Genomic DNA, 23,800 nt, shown 5'->3' with positions numbered 1-23,800 from the left:
CTGGCAATCAGCGCGCAGAAAAAGCAGATTGTCTCTCCAGGAGCTTCCGGCTGCGGCGACCGCCTCTTCTGGACGGAGGATGAACAACAGTCAAGCGCGTGAGCTGGGCCCGTATTCAAGATGAACCTGAACGCAGGACTGGGGCGCGTCCGACCCTTGAACGACCGGAGGGACCGAGAGCGCTGGCCGCCTCACGCCTCAGTAGCAGAAAGGCCCGGTTAATGCGCCACCCTTCGCTGAGGGCCATCCCGAGGTGGGATTCAGGCGTTACCGAGATGGGGGGCACCCGGGCATTGGGTCTTGCAAGGTCTTGTGTGGCTTATTACAAGCTAACGGTATGTGCTGCCGGAAGCATTGCTTTTTTTTATGAATCCGCCTCACTCAAGCGAGACTTTGAATCATAAGTCGTTAATTAACGTGAACGTAAAGCCGCGAAACAGCCATCCCGTTCACGTGTATTCAGAAAAGGATATGCGCACGACGCAAGCGCAGTAAGGATCGCCGCCTCTGACAGCTAACTGCTGCGTCAACAATAAAACGTCTTCAGGACGCGTCGCTGAGGATAGAGGCGCATGCGCGGGACTCGCGGGTGACCAGGTTTACTTGCTGAGCCAATTCGTGGGGCGTCGGGGCTCCTTTGGGAGGCCGGTTGGGCGACAGAAGCTCAGGGAGAGATTTTTGTGGGTGTTCTACGCTGAGGAGCGTTCCTTTGTGGCCTTTTGATTTCTAATTAGTAAGTATCGAGCCGAATCGTTACTGTTTGGTTGCCTGGGTTTCGAAACTATACAAATAAACGGTGTTTATGTCTTCGTATTTATTTTGGAAAGACTTGCTGATGATGATGTAGACGAGGAGTGAGTTGGATGCATCTCTGTTAGTTTTAGATTTACGTATCAGCTCTGGATGGATAGGTATATTTTCCTTATCCTCCCTAGCAGAAATTGCTTTTTCTAAAACATGGGATATTTCAGATCTTCTTAATTGAAATCGTATTCCAGAATATAAATAATGTCACCAATACTTTAATACTTTAAAGTAGGGTATAGTTAACTTTGGATCTTGCTTCATTGCTTGTTGATCTTAATGAAAAATATTTTACAGAATTTAATGTGTTTCACAAATAGCCATCCCAACTATTTTGGGGGAATCCGTATTTTGAAAAAAAAAAATACTAAGGTCACTCAAAATCCTTATGTTGTTAAATTGTAGATGGAACACTGAGTGCGAAGCAAAATAGGTGGATGTAGTAAAGTTTTCCCCTCTAATTTTTCATTGTTAAAAGTGGGTTATGAAAATTATAGCTAAAAAGTATCAATTCAACATAGGAATTTGTGTTATGAAGAATAAGATACCTTTTCTAAGATTGTGCCTACTGTGAGAGATATTTGTAATTTAATCTGTGATTGAATACCTTATATTTCTGAAAGAGAGTTTATAATATGCTGCTTTGCTGAATTTCTTTTCTAGAATAAGAAACATTTAGGAATTGCTATTTTCTTGTAGTATACATGAGATTTATCCTGAATTCAATTATGAATATTTTGAATGCAATAAATGAAGCACCTTTGTGTGCATATGAATTTGATTTAGGCTTTTGCCTAATTTAGCAACAATAATACTGTATATTGTATTGGTGTCACAATTATTATCATAAGATATAACTGAGAAGCAATCATTCTGTCATTCTTATCAACATTTTAGCTCAGAGGTCTTTATTTGGTAACTAACCTCCAGACAGATTTTTTTACTGAGGTCTTATGTCAATGCCACATGAATTTTCTTTAATTTCTAATACAATTTTCTTGTCTGTATAGCTTGTCTGATTCTTTTTATTTTCAAAAGAGCATTTGGTATTTTAGATTTTTTTCCAATAATATTTACTAAAAAAGTGTTCTAGTTAACACTTTCATTAGATAATCCAATGCTATTTAATATATTTCAAATCTTGTTACTACATGCTTATATCTAAACTGGCAAGTCATTGTTAAAGGTAGAATTAGATTCCATCAGAAAGGAATGTCTATTTCCCAACAATGGCAAAGAAAGCATTGGTAAAAAAAAAAAAGGGGGGGGGCTTCCAAGGTCCAGATAGTATCCTTGCCTCTCCCCTGAAATCTTGCTCTTCCTGATCAGTGATCTGACAATGGAAAAACAGACTGATGTCTTTCCTCCCAGCCCAAGATTACTCTTCTTTTTCTTTGTGGAGAGAGAAACATGCCTTTTATTCATGCTTACAGAGAATAAGAATGAATCATAGTTTCCTGCTCAATGTGTTTTGAGAATTTTATATTCAGAATGAATTGATTCTGAGTCCAATTCTGTAATTAGAGTACAGTATTAATGATTGATAATTTGTCAAATTAGATTCTTAAATTATTCAAAGTCTGTTTCGATCCAGATGGACTTGAAATTTTGTACTGCTAAAATGCTGACTAATAATGAAAATGGTTCATATATCAATCTCTGTTCCTCTATGATAAGGGTGTCAAACTCGATTTCATTGAGGGCCGCATCAGGGTTTGTTTGACCTCGGGGGGCTGGTGTGTATGTGGCCAGGGTGGGCATGGCCAGCTCAACATCACTTGTGGCGGGAACGCTTGTGGCGGCCCCAGTGCTCTGCCAGTGAAAACGGACTCCCGAGCACCATTTTTGGCTGCAATAGCCTACAGCCCTCTGCCAGTGAAAATGGAGCTTGAAAGGCTGTGTGCAGCCCTTGTGGGCTCCATTTTCAGCTGTGATGGCCTCCTGCAACCCTCTGCCAGTGAAAAAGAAGCTCAGGAGAGCCATGTGCAGCCCTCTCAAGCTTCGTTTTTGCTAGCAGAGGCACCATGGGCCAGTCCTTCACTGTTTCCAAGGTGAGCCCATGGGCCAGATCTAAGCACCCTGCGGGCCGAATCCAGCCCCTGGGCCTTGAATTTGACACCCCTTGTCTATGACAACTCCTCCCCCTGTCTCTCCCATACAAAGCTTAAAGTTAAACCAAATAATGTATGCTGAACAAAATGTATGCTGTCAACAATCCTTCTGTCAAGTGATCACTATTTAACTAAAACAAAAGAATCAACCACAGTCAGCTTTTCAATTAAATATTCATATCACTGTTATAATAATAATAATAATAATTTAATTTGTATACCGCCCTTCTCCCGAAGGACTCAGGGCGGTGAACAGGCAGATAAAATAAAAACGATACATTTCAATAAAAACAATATTTAAAAAACTTATTCCAATAGCCTAAATTTAAAATACTATACAAAATATAAAATAAACCCCAATAAAATCCGTATTTAAAAAACCCTATTAAGCCAGTCCTGCTCGAAAGAATAAATATGTTTTAAGCTCGCGGCGAAAGGTCCGGAGGTCTGGAAGTTGTCGAAGTCCTAGGGGAAGCTCATTCCAGAGGGTAGGTGCCCCCACAGAGAAGGCTCTCCCCCTGGGGGTCGCCAGCCTGCACTGTTTGGCTGACGGCACCCTGAGGAGGCCCTCTCTATGAGAGCGTACCGGCCGGTGGGAGGCATGTGGTAACAGAAGGCGGTCCCGAAGATATCCCGGTCCTATGCCATGGAGCGCTTTAAAGGTGGTAACCAACACCTTGAAGTGCTGAATCTGCTTTCAAATTCCATGGATATTCCAACATGATGTATACAATTGTTATTGTAATAAATATCTTTTCTATTCTTTCTGGTTCTAACTTAAAATCTACTTCATTTTGCAGGTTTAATGTGTTTGCTGCTAACTTGAAAAGAAAATGGATGCAAATACTTCTGTTAACTTATTTTCCAAAGCCCTGGAAACTCCGATGCTTCAGACAGCTAAGATGGTAGAAGAACAGCTTGATGCTGAAATACAAAAATTGGACCAGATGGATGAAGATGAACTGGAACTTCTCAAACGAAGAAGGCTTGAAGCACTCAAGAAAAATCAGCAACAAAAACAGGTAACTGACAAATAAAAGGGTCCAAACACCACCTCCTGTATTGCATTTATAATCTTGGGGTATATCTACAAACTAGGCCACGTAGTCCACTAACATATAAAAAAATGATGTTAACAAAACGTTAGCTTGTTTCCCATCACAGGGATTTGAGATGCAATGAAATTAAATAGTGAATTAATAAATTCCATTAAAATCTGAGGGTTTTAGTCATTCATATATTATTACAGCCTTACAATCAACCTTTGCAAATTTAATCTAAGCTAGTTTCAGTGAAATACACAAGTATGAATTGCCTGAGGATACAGTCCTATGCACATTGGGAGAAACCTCTGTTGACTTAGTATGCCATAGACTACCTGATTCCATATAGTCAGGCATAGGATTAGCTACTATAACATTCCAGCTTCATGAATTCTTTTAACATTGGCTGACAGATTCTTCAAGTGTTGCTAAAGTCAAAATTGTCCTTTCATTATTTTCCATAGAGTGAATGTAAACATATATAATGCTAACTTATTGTGCCCAAATACATCAGTCTTTACATATCTTAGGACTTCCATAATCTTTACAATTATCAACATCAATAAATATTGTGATATTGAAAACTGAGGAAAATATACAAGAGTAATTGAAAATCTTTATGAAAGACAGGATCGAGTTTTTTCTGCTAAAGAACAGTTTTTGGGAGCCATATGGTTAGCCTTGAGCTTAAGTAGTATGCAGGAGGCCACTGTTTCAAAAATAAAGATCAAGCAAAAAAGTGAATCTGATTTAATTTACATTTGCAGTATAATTCAACTTCAAACTAAGTAATTGCAGTTCCTATATCACTAAAATGGCTTAAAGAATTCCAGTGTGGAAATGAAATTTGGAATACAGATATTTTTGACTAATTAAATTACTGTAGGAATTGTTGCAGCCCTGTGTAATTCCTGAACATAATTGGTGGACAGGTTGGAATAAATATTTGCATGATTCCACTGGGAATTTACTTCATATTAGAGTATTACCCATTAAAACTTCACTATTCTTTTGGAATGCAAACTTTCTGTTCTAGTCCTTTTAGTTTTAGAAAGGATTTATAATAAATGTTGAAATACTTTTTATTTAAATATATGATTTATTTTCGAACCAATGTTGACCAACTTCAAAGCATATCAGAAATGCTAAAATTACCACCAATATAACTTTGATGTTAGGATTTGTATTCATCAGATGAAACTTAGACATAGTAGAACTTGTCTTCATGGAATAATGGTAGAATTATAATCTTATGGAATGAATTTGAAATGATTTCTTTCATGACATCAAATGTAAAACTTTATATTCTTATTAATAGGAATGGCTTTCAAAAGGACATGGAGAATACCGAGAAATCCCCAGTGAGCGAGATTTTTTTCAAGAAGTGAAAGGAAGCAAAAATGTGGTCTGTCATTTTTATAGAGATTCAACCTTCAGGTAATCCTCGCTAAAATCATTAGTTGAAGAGATCTCAGAAAATTTGGAAACTCTTCCTAATACTGACTGAGTTAGTGTATTTTTTAAACAATTTAACATCTTAAAAGTGAATCAATGTTCATCTTATAACCTAGGCCAAGGGTAGTCATCCTTTTTATACCTACCGCCCACTTTTGTATCTCTGTTAGTAAAATTTTCTAACCGCCCACCAATTCCACAGTAATGTGCCGTGTATCATCGTCTGTGCATGCCTCTCACGCATCATGGATTGGGTTGGGGGGGGCCACCGGCTACCAGCTCTGCTTGTCTGTTATAGCTGGGTGGTGTGGGGGGAGATGCGCGAGCTATTCTTGGATGAGGCTCTTTCGTTTGCGGTCGCAGTATAGCACCATTTAGTTTCATTTACGTAACATGAACTAAACTTATGCACGGGCGATACAAATAGTATATTTTCAGAAATTTAAATTGTCACGGGGAATTTTATGAAAACCTAATGAAAATGTTTTTAAATAATGCTATGATTTTTTTTTAAAGTCAATTAAATTAAAATAAAATGAAAGTGTTTCAGTATCGGACAAAACCACTACCGCCCACCATGAAAGCTGGAACGCCCACTAGTGGGTGGTAGGGACCAGGTTGACTACCACTGACCTAGGCACAGGAAGAACCATTATTTCTCAATAAAAACATAAATTAGTTACGGTTTGCTCAACTGCAATGCTGTTATTATTGCTCCAGTTAAATATGATTAACACTGTAGTGGTTATTCAGAAATAAATCTCATTGTTAAGTTGAAATTCCTTTCTAATTAATACATAGAATTGCCATATTTTTAAATTTACAAGCCCTTTACAAAACCAGCTGCAAATGTCTAGTCGTAATTGTAATTACATTCACAATATGGTAATTTGTTTAGCCATTGTTGAATTTACTATAATACATTGGATCTCCATATCATGCCAAACCATATTCAAGAAAGTTGATAATGGTTTGCTGAAGATAGGAAACAATTCAGTGACTCTTAAGGACAATTATCTGAAAGATTTATTGGAAAACTTGATGGCAATGATCTGAGATAACTTTCAGATTCAATTTTTGCTTTTTTCACTGTATCGACTCCCAAAGTCAAAATGAAGGGAAATTGAAAAATAAATTTTGGGTATGTGCTTGATAATTTATCCACATGCTGATTTTAATATTTAATTATCTCTGTATAAGGAATGTTTTCCTGAAGGTGTTGTTAGTTGCGAAGTCGTGCCCGACCCATCGCAACCCCATGGACAATGTTCCTCCAGGCCTTCAGTGACTCCATCCATCCACCTCGTTCTCTGTCATCCCCTTCTTTTGCCTTCAATCTTTCCCATCATTAGGCTCTTCTCCAGTGAGTCCTTCCTTCTCATTAGGTGGCCAAAGTATTTCAGTTTCATCTTCAGGATCTGGCCTTCTAAAGAGCAGTCAGGGTTGATCTCCTCTAGGACTGACCAGTTTGATCTCCAGCACCATAGTTCAAAGGCCTTTGGTGTTCAGCCTTTCTTATTGTCCAACTTTTACAGCCATATATTGCAACTGGGAAAACCATAGCCTTGACTATACGCACTTTTGTTGCAGGATGATGTCTCTGCTTTTTAGAATGCTGTCTAGATTTGCCATAGCTTTCCTTCCCAGGAGCAAGCATCTTTTAATTTCTTGGCTGCAGTCCCCATCTGCAGTGATCTTGGAGCCCAAGAAAACAACATCTGTCACTACCTTCATTTCTTCCCCATCTATTTGCCAGGAATTGAGAGGGCCAGATGCCATGATCTTCATTTTCTTAATATTGAGTTTCAAGCCAACTTTTGCACTCTCCTTCTTCACCTGCATCAAGACACTCCTTAGTTTCTCTTCACTTTCTGCCATTAGAGTGGTATCATCTGCATATCTGAGGTTGTTGATATTTCTGCCGGCAACCTTAATTCCAATTTTTGATTCATCTGTTTATTTATTTGTTTATTTATTTTATTTTATTTTTATACTGCCCTTCTCCCGAAGGACTCAGGGTGGTTTATAGCCAGCATAAAACAATTTTATAAATAGAATTAAAAAACATTTAAAAAAACTTATTCAAATTGGCTAACCCTATTTAAAAACTATAATTGAAAAATAATAAAAACCCCAATTAAAAAACGTAGTGTATTAGGCCAGCCCTGCGCGGTGAAACAAAAAGGTCTTGAGTTCATGGCGGAAGGTCCGGAGGTCGGGAAGTAATCGTAACCCCAGAGGAAGCTCATTCCAGACAGTAGGTGCTCCCACAGATGAGGCTCTCCCCCTGGGGGTTACCAGCCGACATTGTTTGGCTGACGGCACCCTGAGGAGACCCTCCCTGTGTAAGCGCACAGGTCGGTGGGAGGCTATCGATGGCAGCAGGAGGTCCCGTCAATAGCCCGGTCCTGTGCCATGGAGCGCTTTAAAGGTGGTAACCAGCACCTTGAATTGCACCCGGAAGACCACCGGCAATTAGTGCAGCTTGCGCAGGATAGGTGTTATATGGGAGCCACGAGCAGCTCCCTCTATTACCCGTGCAGCCGCATTCTGGACCAGTTGGAGCCTCCGGGTGCTCTTCAAGGGGAGCCCCATGTACAGAGCATTATAGTAGTCCAGGTGGGAAGTGATGACGGCATGAGTGACCGTGCATAGGGAATCCCGGTCTATGAAGGGGCGCAACTGGCGTATCAGGCGCACCTGATAAAAAGGTCCCCTGGCGATATGTTCTTCTAACGACAGCCGAGCATCCAGGAAAACGCCCAAGTTGCGAACCCTCTCCATAGGGGCCAATGACTCGTTTCCCACAGTCAGCGATGGAGCTAGCTGGCTGTACTGGGATGCCGGCATCCACAGCCACTCAGTCTTGGAGGGGTTAAGTTGAATCCTGTTCCTCCCCATCCATACCCGCACGGCCTCCAGACACCGGGACATCACTTCAACGGCCTCTTTGGGGTGGTCAGGGGTGGAAATGTACATCTGAGTATCATCAGCGTACTGATGATATCGCACCCCAAAACCACGGATGATCTCACCCAGTGGCTTCATATAGATGTTGAACAGGAGAGGCGAGAGAACTGACCCCTGCGGCACCCCACACGTGAGGTGCCTCGCGGCCGATTTCCGCACCCCTGCCAACACCGTCTGCGTCCGGTCAGAGAGATAGGAGGAGAACCACCGAAAAATGGTGCCCCCCACTCCCAATCTCTCCAGCCGTCGCAGCAGGATACCATGGTCGATGGTATCAAAAGCCGCTGAGAGGTCTAATAGGACCAGGACAGAGGAATAACTCCTATCCCGAGCCCTCCAGAGATCATCCACCAATGCAACCAAGGCCGTCTCCGTGCTGTACCCAGGTCGGAAACCGGACTGGAACGGGTCTAGATAGACAGATTCATCCAGGTACTGGGGAAGCTGTCGTGCCACCACACTCTCGACAACCTTCGCCACAAAACGAAGGTTGGAGACAGGACGGTAGTTCGATAAAATAGGTGGATCCAGGAAGGCTTCTTGAGAAGGGGCCTCACCACCGCCTCTTTCAAGGCGGACGGGAAGACACCCTCCATCAAAGAAGCGTTAACTATTCCCTGTAGCCACCCTCGTGTAACCTCCTGTGTGGCCAATACCAACCAGGAGGGACACGGGTCCAGCAAACATGTGGTGCATTCAGTCTCCCCAGTATCCTGTCTGTGTCCTCGGGAGCCACAGAGTCAAACTCATCCCAGATAACCTCACCAAGACCGGCCTCCGTCATCCCACCTGAATCTACCCAATCGGAGTCCAGCCCATCCCGAATCTGAACGATTTTATCGTGCAGATATTGTCCAAAATCCTCAGCACGACCCTGCAAGGGGTCATCCCGAGCTTCCTGATGAAGTAGGGAGCGGGTCACCCTAAACAGGGCGGCTGGGCGATTATCTGCCGATGCAATAAGAGTGGAAAAATACTCACATTTTGCCGCTCTTATCGCCACTAGATAGGTCTAAATATGAGAACGGTCGGATTCAGAACGGCTGGCCCTCCAATCACTCTCTAGGCGTCTTTTCCGGTGTTTCATCTCTCTCAGCTCCTCGGAATACCAAGGAGCTGGTCGAGATCGACGTCAGGTCAGAGGTCGCAAAGGCACGACTCGGTCCAGAGCCCCCTAGTTCTAGCCCCGCCTTTCTCATGATGTGCTCTTCATATAAGTTAAATAGACAGGGTGACAGGAGGTGCCTTGCCGGATTCCTTTCCCAATCAGTGGTTCCGTGTCCAGTTCTGTTGCTTCTTAACCCGCATATAGGTTTCTCAAGAGACAAATAAGATGGTCTGGTACTCCCATCTGTTTAAGAATTTGCCACAATTTGTTGTGATCCACACAATCAAAGGCTTTAGCATAGTCAATGAAGCAGAAGTAGATGTTTTTCTGGAACTCCCTAGCTTTCTCCATGATCCAGCGTATGTTGGCAATTTGATCTTTAGTTCCTTTGCCTCTTCAAAATCTTGTCTGTACTTCTGTAGTTCTTAATCCACATATTACTGGAGCCTAGCTTCTAGGATTTTCAGCATAACTTTACTAGCATATGAAATGAGTGCAATGGTGCAATAGTTTGACCATTCTTTGACATTGCATTTCTTTGGAATTGGAATGTAAACTGACTTTTTCCAATCCTATGGCCACTGTTGAGTTTTCCAAATTTGCTAGCAAATTGATTGTAGCATTTTTACTGCGTCATCTTTTAAGATTTTGAACAGCTCAGCTGGAATACTGTCCCCTCCACTAGCTTAGTTGTTGTTCAGATTTCCTAAGGCCCATTTGACTTCACATTCTAGGATGTCTGGCTCGAGGTCAGTGACCACCCCATTGTGGTTATCAGGGACATTAAGCTCATTCTTGTATAGTTCTTCTGTGTAATTTTGCCACCTCTTCTTAATCTCCTCTGCCTCTGTTAGGTCCCTGCCATTTTGGTCCTTTATCATGTTCATCTTTGCATGAAATGTTCCCTTCATATCTCCAATTTTCTTGAAGAGATCTCTGGTCCTCCCTATTCTATTGTTTTCTTCTATTTCTTTGCACTGTTCATTTAAAAGGCATTCTTATCTCTTCTAGCTATTCTCTGGAATTCTGCATTCAGTTGGGTGTATCTTTCTCTTTCTCCCTTGCCTTTTGCTTCCCTTTTTTCCTCAGCTATTTGCAAAGCTTCCTCAGACAGCCATTTTGCTTTCTTGACTTTCTTTTTCTTTGGGATGGTTTTAGTTGCTACCTCTTGTACAAATGTTTCCTTCCATAGCTCCTGAAGGTAGGAGGTTTTAAATAGCAGAATACTATGCGTAGAACAATAGTGGACCTCGTTTCACTCTTTCAAATGGACAGGATGACAGACTTTCAGGGATTGTTTAATAGAGTCCTTTACTGAAAAGGGGGTTGGGTAGGATTAGATTACTTACAAGTCTATTTTAACTTTGATTACCATTGGAATAGCAAAACATGAAAACACACTTCAAATAGCACTTGTAGTGTTTTTAGGTGGTGTAAAGTGTTTGAAGGGGCCTTCCTGAAGTGTCCATCTTGAAAATATTGAAATAACCATATTCACTTGGTTTATTCAAAGGGCTTTCCAGACATCTTTCCATTTATATACATACATGTGGAAAAAATATTTCAGCTGTTCCTGCTGGTGAAACAACTATATATGCAGAAACATGAAAGCACACTTCAGATGCTTTGCACAGCTTTACTTGAGTCTAGAAAGCAAAAGGAGACTTCGTATTTCACTATTTAATGTTTTAAATGTTTTCATTTTTCCTCAGATGCTTAATATTAGATAAGCATTTAACAATACTTGCAAAAAAGCATATTGAGACTAAGTTTATCAAGTTAAATGTTGAAAAATCACCATTTCTTTGTGAGAGACTTCGCATCAAGATAATTCCCACATTAGCACTATTAAAAGATGGAAAAACTCAAGATTATGTGGTTGGATTTACTGATCTTGGCAACACAGATGAATTCACCACAGAGACCTTAGAATGGAGATTAGGTTGCGCAGATATCATCCAGTACAGGTAAATAAAATGAATATTACAATAGTAGCTGATATACTGTTATATACTACTCTTAATATAAAAAATATCTTCCTGGTAAAGTAGTGAAATTGGTATTATATTAAATCATCATTTTTAGGCTTCCCTGATTTATGGATTTTTACTAATGTATTACAAATATTTTTATACCTTTTATAAAATATATACCTTTTATATATAGTTTTATGTATGTCTAATTCATATGTCTATATCTAATACAAGATATGCCAGATTACAGAGAGCCTATACTATGGTCCAGCATTTAGATCCACATTTACTAAAGACTTCAAAGGAGAAGACCCTGCATGTATAGATGTATTAAATAGATTCAATTAGAGGAGATGGCCCCTAAGATACCCTGGAGCCAAGATATATAAGTCAAAACCAATTATTCCAACTGAACTTGGCAGCCTATTGGTAACCAATGCAGCAACTGGAAAATGTGTGTAATATTTTCATAACAGCCACTCACAATCTGGCTATAGCTTTCAAATGGTTTCCAAAGGCAGCCTAGCAGTTTCTGGACAAAGCATCCTGGTTCACATAGGGTCACAACTGATGCACTAGCCTATAGGTAAGGCTAGGTCATGTTTCCACCTGTTATTCCACTAGCAACTGCTAAAATAACCCAGAATTTCAGACCAACTCCTTTAAGGGAGAGAGTCTTGTCCAGAAGTAATACTGAGACTGTCTCAAATCGGAATTGTTCTGCACAAAAAGTAACTCCACCTTTCTTGGATTAAGTATGAACTTTCTCCAAGTCCTTGAGACTTTCAGACACTGGTCTAGGATTTCCATTGCATCTCTAGTTCAACCTGTGATAGTAGTACAGATTTGAGTATTACTTGCATGACCAGCTGATGACTTCTGTAGGCTTCCTGTAGATATTCAAAAGTAGCATGGATAAGTCAGTCAAATGTTTGACCATCCCTTCCTACTAAAGTAGGAGTAGAACCATCATAAAATGATTCCTCCAGCCCCCAATCCTTGTAGCCAGTCCAGTAGGATACCACGGGCAATGGTATGAAAAGCTGTGTAAGTTTCAATTAAGACAAAGAGGGACACCCTCCCACCTTCAAGAGCCCAATGCAAAACCTCCAGAGCCATCAGTACTGTTTCTGCTCCATAGATAGATCTGGCTGGCCAAAGTTATTCAAATAATCCTTTTCTAGTCCAAGTACTAGTAGAGCAGCACATCTAGTCACAGCAAACATTCCATGCACAGTCATTGCCACCATCATCCCAGCCACAACATTTCAGCTGTTGATGGACCTGAAATATAGGAGGGCAAATTTCTCACAAAGCTATTGCTTCATCGCTGCCCAATCAGATTTCAGTAATACATGCCCATTTATCCATCACCATATGATGTGTGAATGAGATTTTATTCAAAACAAAACATTTATCACAAGCAGCCTGTATCCAAGGCCATCAATTTTTACCAGAGGCTCATAAATTTGGTAACCTGAAATAAATTTCCAGGCACTCACATATTCTGCTATCTTTCTTACTCACTTTCATTTTCTTGGAAGAACCTTGAGTTTGGCTGCCACTGGCTTAGCCACCAATTAAATTCCTTTTTCAATTCTAATGTACTTCCCAATCAGGTTTCCTTCCCATTCAGGTTTATTTTTCTCTGTTCAGTATCCTGTTCTTTTGCCTGCTATCTCCACTTTTCAACCATCAATCCAACCACATTCAACTTTTCCTCATCCACTTTGATTTTCAAATCAGTCTCAGTTGTCAAACATTCTAAATACTACCACAAATTTTCAACATCCTTCCCTGATCTACTAAAAGACAACAGCAAAGTCTCCAAACAAAAATTAACTAGTTTCTGGGTGCCATTTTATAAGAAAAATAAGATGGTTGGCCAATTAATGATATGGACCAATTGATTGTGAACTAGGTGGGCCAGGGATCCGATCCAGCAGGGCATTGCTTATGTTTTTATCACACCTATTAATTGTTAAAAATGTTTGCTGTAATCCTAAGAGATTCATGAAGCAAAATAATGTATCCTTTTTTTTTATGTAATGGTGTGGGAGCAGGAGGCACGGAGAGTTGGCTTCAGACAATTGTACTTCTAATTTGTGTTTTGCCAGTTATATCTAATAAACTTCTTTTTCAGACAGCTAGTATCTTAAGGATATTTACATTATTACTAATTTCTTCTTTTTTAGTGGCAACTTAATGGAGCCGCCTTTCCAAAGCCAAAAGAAGTTTGGAACCTCTTTCACAAAATTGGATAAGAAAACAATCCGAGGAAAGAAATACGATTCAGATTCTGATGATGATTAGAATTCATGATACAAATATTTGTAAACCATTTTTCTTTTATGTTTGATACATTTTTAGGAATGTTTTATATAGTTGTTTGCTTTTAGAACATTTGCACATGACACTCATTTTCTAACAGTTTTATAGAGCTCATGAAAGGAAATCTTAAATATTTCTTCCTCTGAGGAAATAATTTCTTAGTAAAGAAATTTGAACCCTTTTAAACTGTGTAATATGAGAGATGAACTTTCAACAGTTTCTTAATTTAACAATAACTCTTTTAAATTGCATCTTAAAATTTATACCATTTACCATTAAGGTATTAATGAGAGACTTCTGTCAAGAATTGTTATTTGAACTATTCTTGAAGTAGTGCATTAATAAAAGTCATTCTAATAACACCATGACTGTGATTTTGCGTATTCTAACTTCATTAGAACATATTATAAAATTCCTGTAACTTAACTCTGCCAGCTATGTACACTGCATGTTAAAGCTGAATTAGCAATAAATACTACATGACAACTATACCGAACTAAAATTCTGAGGCTTGAAGAACAGCTTATATTTTTTAAAACAAACCACAGGAAAAATTGAGATGTTTAAACTGATATGAATACAGTTTAACACAATGTCTGCACTGTTGTTCTTCAGCAATATACACATTTCCTGGTATAACTTTTTGAAATATTAACAATTCTGTAGAACTTTGACAGCCTGGTAGGTAAAAGAATATTTTCCTATACAATATATCACATTTAAATGTTTTTCACCTGCAAATAGTTACATTTTATCTTGTTTTAGGAGAAAAATTAAGTCTCACAGGAACTTAAAAGCACAGATTAAAGCAAATATGGGAATTTTCTCTTCTGTTGGCAACCAATCAAATAATAATCGCTGCTGGGCACAAGATTACTGCAACTATCTTCCCCAAGAGGAAGGAAAATGGGATTTAAATTTCTTTATATATTTTCTTCTATGGAAGATAAAGACATTATATAGCTGAAGGGTAAATGGAGATAACATACATTCCACAAGTAAAATCATGCCACAGTTTTGGAATCACATTTAAGCTTTTGTTTGCTTTCTTCAAATATTGGATGGAAACCATGGACACACTACTTTCTTAAATCACAAAAAGAAAAAATGAGAGAAGTTAATGAACATAGTCACAGGACAGGGATATAAGGGAATGGAGAGAAATAACTGAAATATGGCTTTCAACTAGGAAGACCGGTTTGAGTGTGGGTCACCTGGATAGGCATAGCTTTTAGTCAGAGCATCTGACTCTCATTTTATAAACTGTTGTTTCCCTAATAGTTAACTGGCTTAAAAGGTTAATATTAATCTTTAATAATTTTAGTTTTGTAGTGTTCAATTACTTTACATTAAAATAATACTCTGAATGCTATAATCCTAAAATGTTTTATGTCTCTCTAGAGATTACTTCATTTTTCTCAATTTTTTCTTTTTATAGTTATGACTGAGGCATATTACAACAAAAGACTAAAAGAGTCATGGCTTGGAACATTAAGATGGTAGATTAGATATAGGTAGTCCTTGATTTACAACAGTTCATTTAGTGCTTCGAAGTTACAGTGGTACTTATGACCATTTTGCACACTTATGACTGTTGCAACATCCCCATGGTCAGTGATCAAAATTCAGATGCTTGGCAACTGACTCATATTAATGACGGTTGCAGTGTCCCGGGGTCATGTGATCCCCTTTTGCAACGTTCTGACCAGCAAAGTCAATGGGGAAGCCAGGTTTAGTTAACAACCGTACTACTAACATAACAACTTTATTGATTCACTTAACTACTGTGACAAGAACTTTGCAGAATTAGATTTCTTCTATAATCTAAGTACCTTGCACACTACTTCTGATGCCATTGCATGTCTAGAATTAAAAAGAAAGTTCCTGGATCTTAGGCAGCAGTGTTTCCCTGCTTTTTAAAATTTGTTTTGATAGATTATTGATCATCCAAACCAGTTCAAGAAAAATAAATCTCTTTCTTTGATATGATTTTCTGAGTGCACATAAAAGCCTACTCATCACCAAATCAAATGAATTTTCAAGGAGATAGTTGGAAGGAACTATCTTCAGATTTGCTACAAACCTTTGTACAGAATTTCTGGGTCATATTGCAACCATTTTTTATTTAAAAATTCAAAATTTACAGTCATTAAGATGAATAAGCCTGTGATGATGATATGCATTAAAATCAATTTTTTTTGTTTCATAACCATATGTGGATGTGTTTACTGTCATCCTCCAACTTTGTGTTTGTTTGATAATTCATTGAAAGCGTTTTAAATAAAAATAAGACTTTTTATATAATTTCCATTTTTAAGTGCAGTTCTTTTTCCCTATAATTATTTCAACCAACAATATTATTTCAGCCAAGAAGAAGGAGATCTGCTTACTGGATAACCAACATAAAAGGTAACTCAGCCCACAAAAGAGGAAGGGTATGGGAAACATTTCAGAAGGGACCCTTCTTAGTTTTCCAGAAGGGGAGAAATACTTCTAGTTTTACAAGGTTTTGTTGATGCTACCTCAAAAGCCTAACAGCCCTTACGATGCTGAGGAATGACTGGTGTTCATTACCAGCTGGTGATTTTTAGTAGAAGAAAGAAGCCAGAACTATCCACCAATTGCTGTCTTTAACCGTCTTGCATTAAAACTATTAGCATAACTTCTCCCTGGTAGAATAGAACAGTGCAAAGCATACCAGAAATTTCATCAGAACATCCCATTCAAAAAAACCAACAGCCATTTTGCTGCCAGCTTTCCAGGAAAAGGAAGGAAAGCTAGACCAGGCCTTTCTATTTAGTTTCCTGGTAACAACAAACTGCTTAATGGACATAGCCCTCACATGAAACAACAATCTTACTTCAATATCTATTTGGGCAGAAGCTGTTACGGAGCTGGCCTTGCTCAAGGTAGGGGTTGCAAGAGTGAAATCCTATACAGGTAGGTTCACCAAAGTTACAATGGACTTCCCCAAAAGCTGCTTACAACCCACTTTTGAGGTTATAGATATTGCGGTCCCCCACATGAACTAAATTCGGGCACTCAGCAGTCTGCTGGATTGCATGGACACTGCAGTGGGCCTCAAGGAGCGGAAGGAAATATTTAATACAACTGAAGAATTCTAAGAAATGCTGAGGAAGAGTGAAAATGATTGGCTCACCTCAAGATGCTGCGAAAACAAATTCTCATACTTTTCATACAAAAGCAAAAGGTGGGAAAAAGCCAACTGAAGCCAAGAACTTGGCATTCTGACTCCTCTGGAGCTGATGATATATTTTTTGTTAATTTTATTCCTGCTGTGTGCAGATATTTTTTTCCCCTTCTGGCCTGGGTAAGGAGTGTCAGACTCAAGGCCCATGGGCCAAGTCCAGCCCCCGGGATGCTTAAATCCGGCCCACAGGACTGGACTGGAAATATCAAAGGATCGGCCCGCAGTACCTCTGCTGGCCAAAACAGGTTGCGGGGCAGTGGTGGGATTCAAAATTTTTAACAACCGGTTCTGTGGATGTGGCTTATTTTGGGGCATGGCTTGGTGGTCATGTGACTGGGTGGGCATGGCTATGTGCACAGGGACTACTCAGAGGGCTTAAAAATGTCATTTCTGACTGGTCCTCACACTTTTGACCGGTCCTCGCACTTATGACCAGCCTTACATTTATGCCCGTTGCAGCATTCTTAACAACCGTGTCATTTCACAACTGCGATGTTTCATGTGACTGGGTGGGTATAGGCAGGTGGTCATGTGACATTGCTTCTTTGCCCTAATGACAGTTTGCTGAAATAGTCGTAAGTGTGAAAAATTGTCAATTTTTTTAGTGCCATTGTAACTGTTGTAAGTCAGTTACCTGTACAAAAATACAAAAAGCTTCTTTGCTTGCAAAAAGCTGCCCTAAGTACCAATCATTAGATTAGAACTATCTGCAAACTGGAGTTACAAATCAGGCAGGGTGCCAGAGCATCCTGAGGAATTAAAATAGTTTAAATGCAGTGATAACTATCAGCAGCCAACTCTTGCTCATAAAGTGAAACCCTTTAGCAGAGAAGTCATTTAAACTCTCCAGAATGAAGCAAAAGACCAAATAGAGTATCTGTTGCTTGTTAAACCAATTACCAGAACAAATAGACACAGAACTAGTCAGATTTCCGAAGCTGCTTCTTTTCAGGAACAGAGATTAACTTTTTTCCTTTCAAACAAAGCTGAATAGGAAAAATTATCTCATCACTAAACACAGGATTAAACATCACCAAGCACAGAATTAAACTTCACCAAAACCCAGTTTTAGATCAAAAGTCAGAAAGGGTATGTAAACTCACATTTGAATGTCAATCTTTCTAGCTAGCTAATAAGCCTTGCTGAATGTCACTCATCTTGGTTCCTTGTCATTAAAAGCTTCTGCTTCATTATTCAATTATTTCTTCAAAGTGCTGATCATTGCATCCTGGCTGGGAGAACTCCAACAGGGGAGTATTTCCTCCCAACAGCAGTGTAAAAATCTTTAAACAACCATTCCCCTTTAAAAAAGTCAAAGAAAAAAAACCTCTGAAAAGCTCGGGAACCAGAAGTGACAGTAAGTCTAGGCGTACTAACAAGAATGTAATAAGAGTTAATGGAGAGGCAGTTTCTGTAAACAAGACAATAAAGATTCGGCTAGAAAACAACACCAGAAAGTTGTAATTCCTTACAGGATTAATCCTGTAAAGTGAGAAAAAGCGAAAGGAGATTTCTTCTAACAACCAGTTCTCCGACCTGGTTAACTACTTAATAACCGGTTCTACTGAACCGGTGCGAACTGGTAGAATCCCACCACTGCTGCGGGGGCTGTGTGCAGCCCATTTTTGGCCGGCAGAGTGCTGCTGGAGGCTGAAAACAGGCCTCATGGAGGCCCCGCACATCCTCTGCGTGGCCCATTTTTGGCCAGCAGTGTGCTGCAAGAGGACTGGATTGGACTGGATTACAATTATGTGGCCTCAAGTAAATGCCTGATTTGGACAGAAAACAAGCAACATCCTATGTTAATACTACAGTTTAATGGCAGATTTTACATACTGTAGGTCTATTTAAGCTACAATCAACATTCTATAATTGACAAACATTTCTATTTACTATTCTGGAAGTTTACATCTGCTGTTAGATCTTGTATTATCATGTTATTTATGCTATTGTATTTTTATTATTAATTGAATAATAAAAATACAATAGTATAAATAGCTTTTTCTGCCTGGAAAAGTAATTTACCGTATATACTCGAGTATAAGCCGACCCGAATATAAGCCGAGGTACCTAATTTTACCACAAAAAACTGGGAAAAACTATTGACTCGAGTATAAGCCTAGGGTGGGAAATGAGGCAGCTACTGGTCAATGTAAAAAATAAAGATAGAGCCAAGTAAAATAACATGAATATTTATTTGAACGAAAAACAATAAAAGTGCAAAAGGGGGTCCCCAAAAAGAATATGGTATCAAAAATACAGTATCTTTAAAAGTAACAGCAACCAAGCTAACGAGAGCTAAAATCCCTCAAAACTGGAGTTCTCCTCCTCATCATCTGTTTGTCCAAACAGAGCTTCAGCTACTTCAGCTTCTGTGATGTTATCCGCATATACGTTGTCGTCATCACTGAGTTCACAGTCGTCATCATCACTGCTGTCACTCTCATACAATGCGCTGTCTTCACTGCCATCCATAGCATTACTAATGCCACATTTCTTGAAGGCACGTTGCACCATGTCCTCTGGAATATCTTCCCATGCATCACGAACCCACTGTGCTATTAGTTCTATGTCTGGCTTTCTCAGATTTCCAACTTTTGTCAGACGAGCTTGACCAGATGTCATCCATTCATGCCACATCCTTCGCACACGGTCCTTGAAAGGTTTATTTAAACTGACATCTAGGGGCTGCAATACAGATGTAAGCCCACCTGGAATAACGGCCAAAGTGACTTGAGATGACTTTGCCAATTTTTTTATGTCATCAGATGTGTGGGCTCTGAACATATCCCAAACTAACAGTGATCTTCTAGTCCAGTCCCCACTCCTCAAGCAAGAGATCCTATACTGTTTCAGACAAAGGATTGTCCAGTCTGTTCTTTAAAAACCCTCCAGGAATGAAGTGTCCAATAAGGTTCAAATTGCAAGTAGTCCTCAATTTAAGACTGCAATTGAGCCCAAAACGTTGTTTTGTTATTTTTCCCTAACCGTGTATGTATCCCCTGCCCCCATTTCGTCAGGCTGCCATCAAAGCGAAGCACGGCTGAATATTATTATTATTATTATTATTATTATTATTATTATTATCATTATCATTATCATCATTATCATCATCATCATCATCATCATCATCATCATCATCATCATCATTATTATTATTATTATTATCATTATCATTATTATCATTATCATCATCATCATCATTATTATTATTATCATTATCATTATTATCATTATCATCATCATCATCATTATCATTATTATTATTATTATTATTATTATTATCATTATCATTATCATTATTATCATTATCATCATCATCATCATCATCATTATTATTATTATTATTATCATTATCATTATTATTATCATTATTATTATACCGCCCTTCTCCCGAAGGACTCAGTGCGGTGAAGTAAGATTCAACAGCGGCAGGGAGGAGCTGGCTCTGTGTTTGTGTGTGTGTAGTATGCGCGCGTTGGCCGCCCTGTTTCCTGGTGCTCTGCTCCCTGACCCCAGTGGCAGTCCTTACTCTCTCTCCCTCTTTCTTTCCTTCTCGTTCCCCAGTTCAGAGCTCGGACTGCTCTTATTTTCACTCCCCCTTTTCTTTTCTTTTCCTTCCTTACACCAGCCGCCCACCTATGCCAAGGTCTCCCTGGCTCTTTCGCTCTCTGTAAGCAGCGGCTTCTCGGCAGTGTCGCCCCTCCCTCCATGGATCGGCTCCTTCCCCAGCACTGAAGGCATCCTTAGGAATACACCTCCACCTCCAGGAAAATAAAAGAGGCAGAGAAGGTAAATCGCCCGCCCCGTTCGGAAAGGAAGGGGAGAGGACTCCAATGGAAGAAGGGAGAGGAGAATTACCAATAACAAACACAAAGCGCTGGGTTAGAGGTGCCTTGTCATGTACAAGGAGATCAGAGAGGGCAACCACCGCGAAACAATAATCAGACTCAAAACGGGCTGCTTATTTGCCATTTGCTCTGGGTAGAACGGGTTTTTTTTTTAAAAAAAAATTGGTTTGGAGAAGGAAAGCTAATTTGCTGATCTGCGCGAGGGTCGGTTTCTTTTGCCTCCCTTCTTCTTCCTCCTCCTTCTTCCCACCCTAGCTTGCAATGCCCCCATCTCTCCTCCTCCTCCTCCTCCTCCTGCCCCCCTCTCGGATTCGGCGTTCATTTCTTGCCTTTGCGGAGCGGAGGTGTTGGGGGGGGAGGGTTTGGGAATAGATTTGGCAGAGGAGATTACCGTAATTTTGCTCGCTGTTTACGAGCAAGTCTCGGGTGATCTGGGTTACAATGTTCACTCGGGGGAGTGAAACGCAAAGTATAGTTAGCCTGAAAAAAAACTGAACCGTGTGACTGGCGGGAGAGAAGGACAGCGCCGGGAGGGGCGGGGGGGAGAAATCGTTTGTTCTTGCCGTATTTCTCCGCTTTCCAAGAGGCTTTTCTTTTTCACCTCTTTCTCCCCACCTCCCCAATTTCCATAGGGGGAAAAAAAAAACCTGGGGAAAACTTGGCAAAAAATAAAATAAAATAAAAAGTACTGAGTGCAAATGTTTTTTTTTTATACTGTAGTTGGAGTTTTCCACGTTTCTTTCACATTCAAGGCAGCATTCTCCCCCCATCCCTCGCTGCTTTTCCAAAACATGCTTTGAAACCTTTGCATTTTATTGGGATGTATTCGTGACAAACGCCCCCTCCGCCCCCTCTGAGGGCGAGAGGAGGGCGAGTGAGAGGAGGGCGAGAGTGACAAACGCCCCCTCCGCCCCCACTGCGGGCAAGAGGAGGACGAGTGAGAGGGGGGCGAAAATGTCGAACGCCCCCTCTGCCCCCCCCCCCCTCCGCCGGCCCCCCCCCCCGCCACCATCAAAAAGCGGCGGGAGCGCCGAGGCCAGCCGCGCCCAAACGAGCCGGCCGAGCTGGCAAAGCATGCCGGCAGCATTTGGGCTCGTCCTGCCGGCCCAGCTGCAAGGGTAGACTCGAGTATAAGCCGAGGGGGCGCTTTTCAGCACAAAAAACGTGCTGAAAAACTCGGCTTATACTCGAGTATATACGGTACTATTAAATAGTGGGGTATAAATTTAGAAATAAAAAGTTTAGTGGCATATGAAAAATAAGTAATAAATATTTGCCAGTAATATCTGGTAGAAAAGACAAGAAAATGGTTATAGTAAAAAACTGTGGAAAGAAAGAAGGGGGAAAAATGCATCTTGAGCTTGTGTCAAGCATCCACCACAGCCATGCCCACCATGACCAAGCCCACCCCGGTCACACACACACACACAGCCATCCAAGGTCAAACTCAACCCTGATGAGGCTCTCAATGAAATTGAGTTTGACATCCCTGGCCTGGATTATTGAACCTAAAGTCTGAAGCTAGTACTTCTCTTAACAGGATCTAAAATTAAAGAGTTGGAGAGTGAAACAAAAATATCCTTGCATTGGGAAACAGAGCCACAGCATTTAAAATATAACAATAATAAACCCAGCTTTACACACTTTCAATTAACTGTAGCTGAGACAGGAGCAAAAAAGCTGAACTATTCAATGTGACAAAACAGATTTGATACTGCTTTTGAACTGACACTACACCTGAAGTGGAATGGGACAACTCGCCACAACTAATTTGCCATGGCCAACTCGCTGCAGGACAACTCGCCATGGTCAACTCACATTGGACAATTAATTCAATTTAATTATTTAAAATAAAAAAATATTTAAATTTTTGTCATTCACATTTCATTCTGTCCATCCTTTCGCATCCTTTTTTTAATGATTCTATTCCGCAATTCCTTTGATAACTTTTATCCCATTATGAGTTGGCCATGGTAAATTGGCCATGGTGAGTCAGCCATGGCAAGCTGGTCATGGCGATTTCCCCCAAAGATCTCCCCCAAAGTTGGCTATGACTAGCTGAGTATAACCTGCAGGGACTCCTTTACCTTTTATAGTCATGCCTAGTGGCCGGAGTAATCTGGCAAATTCTGACCTATTTCTTATATATACAAGTGTCCTTGTGGTCGCTCTCACGGTGTCTTTCAGTTCTTTAGTTTGTATCTAAGTCCCCACCTTGGAATGATTACCTAAGTTCAGGATATTCCATGGATGTCATACCAGAGACAATATGCTTCAGAACAGAACATATTATATGTTTTGATGAAAGGCATGCAGGTAGTTGTTCTTAGTAAATATGTTGTACAGATATGTACAACTGTTGTTGTACAACAGATATGTAAGACTGTTGGAGGCGAGTTATTGGCCCCAAAGGATAGGGTGCGCAACTTAGGTGTCCTCCTGGATGAACAGCTGTCGTTTGAAGATCATTTGACGGCCGTCTCCAGGAGGGCCTTCCACCAGGTTCGCCTGGTTCGGCAGTTGCGCCCCTTCCTTGATCGGGATGCCCTGTGCACAGTCACTCATGCGCTCGTTACCTCTCACTTGGATTATTGTAATGCTCTCTACATGGGACTCCCCTTGAGGTGCACTCGGAGGCTTCAGTTAGTCCAGAATGCAGCTGCGCGGGTGATAGAGGGAGCTACTCATAGCTCCCACGTAACACCGCTCCTACGCAGACTGCACTGGCTACCTGTGGCCTTTCGAGTGCACTTTAAGGTTTTGGTTATGACCTTTAAAGCGCTCCATGGCTTAGGGCCTGGGTACTTACGGGACCGCCTGCTGTTACCTCATGCCTCCCACCGACCCGTACGCTCTCACAGAGAGGGACTTCTCAGGGTGCCGTCCGCCAAGCAATGCCGGCTGGCGGCCCCCAGGGGAAGGTCCTTCTCTGTGGGGGCTCCC

General features: G+C 40.5%; 1 protein-coding gene across 2 annotated transcripts; it reads left to right on the top strand.

Annotated features, from left to right (window-relative positions):
- Positions 1-37: 37 nt before the first annotated feature.
- TXNDC9 (thioredoxin domain containing 9) lies at positions 38-15,377 on the top strand. Of its 2 annotated transcripts, none has more exons than XM_058186652.1 (5): positions 38-335; positions 3,716-3,937; positions 5,277-5,395; positions 11,204-11,458; positions 13,660-15,377. In XM_058186652.1, exons 2-5 carry the CDS (start codon positions 3,749-3,751, stop codon positions 13,775-13,777), a joined length of 681 nt encoding a protein of 226 aa, XP_058042635.1. In that variant the 5' UTR covers positions 38-335; positions 3,716-3,748; the 3' UTR covers positions 13,778-15,377. The 2 variants fall into 2 exon arrangements, with proteins under 2 accessions (XP_058042635.1, XP_058042634.1); XM_058186651.1 differs by having other exon boundaries at positions 38-733.
- The last annotated feature ends 8,423 nt before the right edge of the window (positions 15,378-23,800 follow it).

The sequence above is a fragment of the Ahaetulla prasina genome, chromosome 5 (assembly GCF_028640845.1).
Source record: "Ahaetulla prasina isolate Xishuangbanna chromosome 5, ASM2864084v1, whole genome shotgun sequence".
NCBI classification, from domain to species: domain Eukaryota; kingdom Metazoa; phylum Chordata; class Lepidosauria; order Squamata; family Colubridae; genus Ahaetulla; species Ahaetulla prasina.
The sequence above is the reverse complement of the archived record's forward strand: the minus strand, read 5'-3'. Positions and strand labels throughout refer to the sequence as shown.